Consider the following 8,336-nt stretch of genomic DNA (forward strand, 5'->3'; position numbering starts at 1 on the left):
TACAATAACAATTTCATGCCCCATCTGATTACATTTAGTGCACTTAGCATCAGGTCTTCTCCAACATCTAAATGGAGGATGACCCTTCTTTTCGAGTGTTAGCAAGGTGGATAAAATTTATTATGATTTTCATTCTTTCTTTTTGTATTGACTGATGTTGTACTTGCCTTATTTCTTTCAAAATCCTTCTTTTTCTTCCTTTTATTTTTGGCCACATTTTGATGCTTGGCTGTCAAAGCTCATTCGGTTGTTGTATACTCCTTTATCAATCTTCTTTTTTCTTGTGCTTGCAATGTGTTAAGCAATTCTACGAAGGAAATTTTTTATAGATCCTTGGTATTTTTCAAGGTAGTGATGGTTGCTTCATATCTTTCAGGTATTGTAACAAAAATTTTTTCTACAATTCTTGAGTTAGTAAATTCAGATCTAAAAAGCCTCACTTTGTTTGCGATATTAAGAAGCTTGTCGAAGTAATCTTTAATCGTCTTGGAGTCTTTCATTCTTTGAAGTTTAAATTCCTCAATCAAGTTTAGGACTTGCATCCTTTTAATTCTTTCATCTCCTTCATATTTATTCTTGAGATAATCCTATATCTCTTTTATTGACTTCAGAGACATGATATGAGTGAAGATAGTGGATGAGATTGCAACAAACAAGCAGGCCTTTGCCTTTGATTTCTTTATCTTTTTTTATTTCTACACTTTTATCTGTGCTGTGGTGGGATAGTTCAGAAGTGCAGGAATTTGATAGTCTTATTTCATTGCTTCCCAAAGATCCAAAGCTTTTAAGTATATCTCTATATGTATTACCCAAATCTGGTAGTTGTCTCCATCCAACACTGATAAAGCAATTGCAAAGAGATTGGTTTTGACTTCCATAACGCGTCAAATTCATACATAAATCCCTTAAGAAGAGAGCTTTGATACCAAATGTTGTTATTTTTTAATAAAAAAAATAGAGTATTGCTATAGTAAAGGCAAATGAAAATTGAGAGAAACGTATTTTGAAGCAAAGAAAACTCAATTTCACTTAACATTGGAAACATTACAATTTAAAGCTTAATTAATAACGACCCACTAAAATCATAGTCCTAAGATTACGCCATGACCACAAACCTGAATAACAAAAAAATAACCAACACCAAAAAACAGGAACAATTTGAAACATTCAACTAAGTAACGTTTATGAATCCACATTAGTAGTCCTAAACACATCTTCTAACATTAACAGTTTGCATGGCTGTTGACAACTTCTTTTATTGAGATCGAGATCGAGCAGTAGATCACTCTTATTTCTTAGTTTTACAACAACTTCGGCAGAATCTGTCTTTTGCATGAGCTCCTCAAACGATTAGCCAGGTCTAAATGCCCTTAATATGTTCAATGAAGTCCTTAAAGTTGTTGAAAGAAGATCCACCTTCATGGGAACTCTTTCTAGCTAGTTCCTTTATATGCAGAACATTTGCCTTTATAACCTCAGAAGAGAGTAATGTCTTGATCTTTGTACTTACTTCATGCCTTGTCACGATTCCATTTCCATCTTGGGTTAACTCTAAACCAGTCTTCCAAACGTGGCAAATATATTTCTTATTGCAGAACTGATCAGTCCAGTAAGGCCAACATAAGAAGGGTACACCCATGGTTAGACCCTCCATAGTAGAATTCCATCCACAGTGGCTCATGAAACAAGCAACCGAAGGGTGAGCCAACACCTTCTCCTGAGGTGCCCATTCAACAAATTTTGCTCGTTTTGCTACTCTATCTTTGAATCCATCTGGGAACATAGCATGTGATCCATTCATAAAATCAGATCTGATAACCCATAAAAATGGTTGGCCACTAAGTTCAAGACCAAGTGCTAGTTCTTCTACTTGTTGCAAGTTTGCCATTCTTGTGCTTCCAAATGCAACATAAATAACAGAACCTGAAGGTTGCTTATCAAGCCACTCTAAGCATGATGAGTCTTCAGACCAGAAGTTTCCAGCAAAGGTACCCAAATGGTTACTTGCGAGTAAAGGGCCTATGGGCAAGATGTTGGGAATCAATTGTAGGGCTGCTGAATCCAATTCGTAAATTGAGTTGCAAAGTAACCGGTCATAAAATTTGGAATACTGAGGGACAATACAATAAAATGAAAACGAAAGTTTCTGCATCGCTGGAGTAGGGCAGCTCCATCCAATCTCAGAGCTGCTCCAGGCAGGGACATCCTTTGACACCGAGATTGGTTCATCTTTCATGACGGTTCCTACAGAGAACATCAAGTTAATTTTTCAATAAGATATAGCCTGTGAGGACTTTTCACTATTTTGTTAATCATGAAAAATGAGTCACAACAATTGGTATGCCTATTAGATAACATGCAGATGATGCTTCTTGAGTTTATGCCTTTGTTTTTCTCACATAGTAATAAAATAAAAACATTCAGCCTAGATGAAGTTAGTAAATCCTATTCTACTTTTTATTGTATATATTTTCACATTCTTACCATCATTATCTATAATTTCAGCCTCAAGAAGTTGTTGAACATGTAGTGCCAGAGCCAAGCATGGTCCGCCGGCAGGCCAAACTGCAACTGCTTCGATCCCAACTTTCTTGGCCACTTCAAGAGCCCACCCAACCGATGTATCAGCTACAACACAAGTGATCTGCTCATTGATATTTGATTGGTTAATTTTCAGTATGAAGTCCTCCAAATAACTTGGCATAGTTCTATGTACACTTTCTGTCACCTTAACCCAATCAGTTCGATTGTCCTCCGATTCCAATCCATCAGGAAATGAGACGAGGCTTATCAGGCTCCGATCCTCAGCTTTCTCCGGTGTTGAAACCATAACTTTTTTGTGTATGAACTCTGTATTAACAAAGGTGACTTTTACACCATGAGCGGCAATTTGGAGGGCCAACTTCATTAGAGGTGCTACATGTCCTTGTGCCGGGAATGGTATAACCAGTGCATGCGGTTGCCTGTCCATGGTATTTACCGTTTTTTCACTACTCCTATATCTCTTTTTGATGAGTTGATTCTTATATTTATATCAGCTCTTATTCAGGGCCAGCCTAGTATCTGATAACTACTGTTAATATTCAATTGCGTGATCAAATAATAAACTCACTCTTCTGAGATCATTTTCTATGCACTTTGTCTTTACAAGAGGCTGCGTTGATAAATTGGCTTGATAAGTCAAAGCCTATCCTTTTTGACAAAGCAAAGAAACAAAAGGAAAATAGGGGAGGTGGGCTCCGAAAAGCAAAGAAAGAAAAGAAAGTATTTGGTGCCTAGTTTTGTAGCACCAAATATGAAGCGTGAAAGGCAGAAAAAAGCAAGGAATCCTAGGCAAGGATTGCAAAGGCTTATCTGACAGCCAGATAAACTCACTGCCCATTGCAGTTCCAGCAGTAGAGCAGTTCAATTGTTATATTAAAATCAATTTGAGAACAAAAGAAAACTATATTTATGGTTTTTTGTATTTTAGAGAACTTCATTTTCATCACAGATCCTGAGAAAACTGTAAAAATAAAATTTCCAGCATCATAAGTACAAAATAGTCACAATTGTATGTAGCATCCACTGCCTTCTCTAGAAACCAAAATCAATGGAAAAGAAACAGGAATCATCATCCAACAAAAGGAAAATCGAATGAGGTCACCATTTATCTCAACTTGACAATCTGAATCCATCGAGCAAAAAGAAATGTGCAGACTAAACTGCATGATCCAAGTTATCTTCAACTCTGTGTGCCTGGTCGAGATGGTCCCAAATAGTTTGTTACCAATCCCATTTTAGCAAACCAGACTCCAGGTCTTCCGCTTCGTGGCCTAGTGGTCACAGAAGCTTTTAGGAAGACATTAAGGCTTGGTTTTGAACCAAGCTTCCTCCCTTCCTCCTCTCCCTTGAAATAGGGATTCCCCACCTTGAAACCAAAAAAAAAAAAAAAAACCTGATTTCCAGACATAAAAGGTAAAATTAACAATAAAATCAAATGAGTTACAGATCCAAAATACAGTTGAACCATCATTAAAAAAAAACAAGTGAGATAGCCAAAATATTCCATATAGAACAGGCAAAAAAAAGGTGAAACACTGCTTAGAGTGAGAACATACTTAAACCAAGAGAAGGAAATCAATGGCCAACTGGTGTTTCCCATAGAAACATCCGCCTAAACATTGAATAAGTAAGCAGATAATTTAGACTTCATTAAGTCAAAAAGCTCTCAAAAGTACCCAAGATAGTCAATGGAAATGATGCAAAAGAGAAAAAGAACAAGGGCAGGCTAGTTTTTACCATAAAAGCTCGAAGAAGGATCATGCAAGTCAATTAGAAAATGTTACACGAAATTAGAAAGGAACTAACATATATTATTTCATTATTTATGTATACACATAAAAAATATATAATTACCGAATCAAGCCAAGTCTTAAACCTTAAATATTATGTTTAATTAAGGTCCAAGCCCTTTGGAAAGCAAACTTTTAATTTAAGAATAAATCAATTTAACAAATTTAATATTTTTGTCTGAATCATCTTAAATTTTGGAGATACTTTTGAGTGTCTTACGATGGCTCGATTCTTGCATAAATCTCTCTTAATAAAAGCAAGCTCTTTTTTATATTTTTTGAAAGCTAGAAGAATTAAACTGATGAAGGGGAAACATGAAAGATCATCCATCCAGGATACATAGCACAAGCTAATTAATAACTAGCAAAAACCACAAAGTCTGACAAAAAATAGAGAAAGCGCGCGTCAGAACTTAAGCTTCAGTGAAGCCAAATATCAAACATGTCGTGCTCATTAGATAGAGATGAACCCATCACTATAGAAGAATAAAGTCAGCGTCAAACCGCCGCCTCAAAAAAGTTATGACATTGAATAGAGACCGAATCACCTGCAACAGTTAGAATCACCTGCAACAGTTAATCAGCGAGAACCATCCGACAAGTTTCCACCCATAATAATCCCCTTATCCAAATCCATTAATAAAAAGACAAAATACATTTTTATTTAACAATATTTTTTTTATATTATTGATAGTAACTTTATATTTTTACCAATTTAATTATATATTTTTTTAATAATAAATTACAAATTTAATGATATATATTTTTGTTTTTAATATCATTATTCTTATTTTAATGTTACTTTTTATCTAATTATATTTCCTTTTAACAAATATTTATCCAAATAAAATAATTACAAATACTAATATTTTAAAATATTTTATTTAAAATTCTTTTAAAAATTTCAAAATTCTTCGTCTAAAGGCGCTATTAAAATCCATACGAATGTGTTCATTAAAATTCAAGATTACAGCTTTGGATAAAAGGAAAATCCAAATAAAACCAAACCACGTCACACGCTTCAAATTTTCTTAAAACAAGAAGGAAACAGAGAATGCTCCCTATCAACGCAGGCTTGGCCAAACCATTGAAAGAAAGCATATTTATGATTAATCAAAGGAAATTCAAACAATTTATTACATCTTCAGTTAAGGGGATTAATCCAGCAGTACAGATCACTATGGCAGAATGTGTCTTCTCTCCATGCAGTACTTCTGAAACGATCAGGCAGGCAGGTCTAAAGGCTCTTAATATGTTCAATAAACTTCTTCAAGTTCCTGAAAGAAGACCCACCTTCATCGCAACTCTTTCTAGCAAGTTCCTTCATATGCAGCGCATTTGCTTTTAGATCATCAGAAGAGAGTAATGTCTTGATCTTTGTACTTATTTCATGCCTGGTTATGATTCCATTTTCATCTTCAATAAACCCTAAACCAAACTTCCAAACATCACAAATGCACTTCTTGTTATAGAAATGATCTGCAAAGTAAGGCCAACATAGGAAGGGTACCCCCAGACCCTCCAGGATGGAATTCCATCCACAGTGGCTCATGAAACAAGCAACCGAAGGGTGAGCTAACACCTTTTCCTGAGGCGCCCATTCAACAAATTTTGCTCGTTCGGCTACTCTATCTATGAATCCATCTGGGAATTTAGCAAGTGATCCACTCATAATTTCAGATCGAACAACCCATAAAAATGGTTGGCCAGTGAGTTCTAGACCAAGTGCTAGCTCTTGCACTTGTTGCGCGCTTAACGTTGTTGTGCTACCAAATGCAACAAAAATGACAGAAGCTGAAGATTGCTTATCGAGCCATTCTAAGCATGTTGAGTCTTCGGGCCATAAGTTTCCAACGAAAGTAGTAGTCAAATGGTTACCTGAGAGTAATGGGCCAATGGGCAAGATGTTGGGAATCAATTGCAGGGCCGCTGACTCCAGTTCGTAATTTGAGTTGCAAACTATCCAGTCATGAAATTTGGCATACTTTGAGACAAAATAACAAAATTCAAATACAAGCTTCTGAATCAGTGGATCGCTTCCAATATCAGAGCTGGTCCAGGGTGGGAGATCCTTTGACAACGAGATTGGTTCATCTGTCATTAAGGTTCCTATAGAGAAGATCAAGTTTTTCAATTAGATAAAGCTTGGCAGGAATTTCTACTGCTTTTTTAATCATGAAAATCCGTCACAAACTTTGGTATGGCAATTAGTTTACATGCATCTTTCTTGAGTTTGTGACTTTGTTTTTCTCAAAAGCAAATTAAATGTGGAATTGTACAAATTACAATAAGAAAATAAAAACAATTTTTTTTAGATTTTTCGCATTCTTACCATCTTTACTTATAAGTCCAGCCTCAAGAAGTTGTGGAATATGTATTGAGAAAGCCAAGCCTGCTCCTGCAGAAGGCCAAAATGCAACTGCTTCGATTCCCAGTTTCTTGGCCATTTCATGTGCCCAGCCAACTGCTGTATCAGCTATGACACAAGTGATCTGTTCATTGATATTTGACATCTTCAGTATGAAGTCCTCTAAATAGCCTGGCATAGTTCTGTGTACAGATTCTGTCAATTTAACAAGATCAACTCGATCATCCTCCAATTCTAATCCATCAGGAAGTGAGACAAAGTTTATCAGGCTCCGCTCCTCAGCTTTCTCTGGTAATGAAGCCATCATTTTTGCATGTACGAATTCTGTATTGACAAAGGTGACTTTTACACCTTGAGCTGCAATTTGGATGGCGAACTTCATAATAGGCACTATATGTCCTTGCCCCGGGAATGGTAGAACTAGTACATGTGGTTGTCTGCCCATGGTGTACGTGTAGTATTTACTCACTACTTCTATGGCTCTTTTTGATTTCATTCAATGCCTATCTGTATATATATTAATTCGTATTCAGGTTTGGCCATGTGATAGCTATTGTTTAATTTCCAATTGCCTAATAAAATAATAAACTTATACTCTTTGAGGCATTTCATATATTCCCTTGGTCCCATAAGGACTGTTTTATTTGCGTACCTTTCGTTATCTCAAATAAATGCCAGAGCTCTTCTTGTACAGATAAAAACAGAATATTTGAATCAGCGTAGCTCTATTAGTTCATATAATTATAGATGATTTTCATCCAATCTGAAATTTAAACTTTAGTATTTATAATTTATTTTTTTATTCTCAAATTATGACTTACATATATATATGTAAAGATCCATTAACACTAATGTAACACTTATAGTTTTTTAACTTTTGGATCAAAATTAAATTCATAACTTATTTGAATAAAATAATATTTTTAAATTTAGTAATTTTAATTTAAAGTTTAAAAAAAAATGTAAGAATTACATTAATGTAAGTGGATTTCTCTCTCTCTCTCTCTCTCTCTCTCTATATATATATATATATATATATATATAAATATAACAAGAACATTGAAATTACAAGTGAGAACCACGACAAGAAAAAAAAAAAAAAACCATACACTTAATAAAAATCAGTCCCATGCTAACTAACATGTTAATATGAACAATCATTGGGCTACATTAGAGTAGTAAATTTATCTAATAATAAAGGCATTTGATACATGCAATTTAAATATATAGAGATAATACTCAAATGAGCCTTTGAATTTTATAAAAAATGAAAACAACCTTTTGGTCTTTAATATTTTATTACATAAAAGTAAAATTATTAAGTTTTATTTCATTATAATTAGTAATTTGATGTTATGAAATATTTCATATTTCACCAAATTAAATTGTCGTATAAGTTGATTCATGTATTTCGTAAAAATAATTATTTGAATTTATTTGAATGGTTATTGACAAATATTCGAAGATTACGGGCATTTTTTATTTGGAAAAGAGAGGATTCAAACTTTCTTTGTGAACAAGAGAATCATGCATCAATTATTAAACTAAAGTTTTGCTCAGTAAAGAAAATGAAAAAGGGTGAGGATAAAAAATTTATTAATATAACGATTAAAATTTATAATCACTTTTTTATT

At 34.3% G+C, this 8,336-nt stretch overlaps 2 protein-coding genes across 3 annotated transcripts; both read right to left on the reverse strand.

Moving 5' to 3' along the window:
* Positions 1-1,001: 1,001 nt before the first annotated feature.
* On the reverse strand, positions 1,002-3,011 carry LOC149516215 (UDP-glycosyltransferase 83A1-like). Of its 2 annotated transcripts, XM_089768424.1 has the most exons (3): positions 2,729-3,011; positions 2,485-2,644; positions 1,002-2,244 (listed from the first exon to the last, which is right to left on the reverse strand). In XM_089768424.1, exons 1-3 carry the CDS (start codon positions 2,969-2,971, stop codon positions 1,361-1,363), a joined length of 1,287 nt encoding a protein of 428 aa, XP_089624550.1. In that variant the 5' UTR covers positions 2,972-3,011; the 3' UTR covers positions 1,002-1,360. The 2 variants fall into 2 exon arrangements, with proteins under 2 accessions (XP_089624550.1, XP_089624549.1); XM_089768423.1 differs by having other exon boundaries at positions 2,485-3,011.
* Positions 3,012-5,264: 2,253 nt separating this feature from the next.
* Positions 5,265-7,259, reverse strand: LOC111290605 (UDP-glycosyltransferase 83A1-like). Its single transcript, XM_022881981.2, has 2 exons — positions 6,667-7,259; positions 5,265-6,443 (listed from the first exon to the last, which is right to left on the reverse strand). Exons 1-2 carry the CDS (start codon positions 7,196-7,198, stop codon positions 5,572-5,574), a joined length of 1,404 nt encoding a protein of 467 aa, XP_022737716.2. The 5' UTR covers positions 7,199-7,259; the 3' UTR covers positions 5,265-5,571.
* Between the last annotated feature and the right edge of the window lie 1,077 nt (positions 7,260-8,336).

The sequence above is a fragment of the Durio zibethinus genome, chromosome 11, assembly GCF_047325235.1.
Source record: "Durio zibethinus cultivar Kanyao isolate XHJ-2024 chromosome 11, ASM4732523v1, whole genome shotgun sequence".
NCBI lineage: Eukaryota > Viridiplantae > Streptophyta > Magnoliopsida > Malvales > Malvaceae > Durio > Durio zibethinus.

What these genes read in the sequence shown, in the direction of transcription:
- LOC149516215 (XM_089768423.1), bottom strand. Translation starts at nt 2,971, where the DNA reads ATGGACAGGCAACCGCATGCACTGGTTATACCATTCCCGGCACAAGGA. An exon ending in TGAAATTATAGATAATGATG is followed by an intron (nt 2,245 to 2,484) that starts GTAAGAATGTGA and finishes TGTTCTCTGTAG; the next exon opens with GAACCGTCATGAAAGATGAA.
- LOC111290605 (XM_022881981.2), bottom strand. Translation starts at nt 7,198, where the DNA reads ATGAAATCAAAAAGAGCCATAGAAGTAGTGAGTAAATACTACACGTAC. An exon ending in TGGACTTATAAGTAAAGATG is followed by an intron (nt 6,444 to 6,666) that starts GTAAGAATGCGA and finishes TCTTCTCTATAG; the next exon opens with GAACCTTAATGACAGATGAA.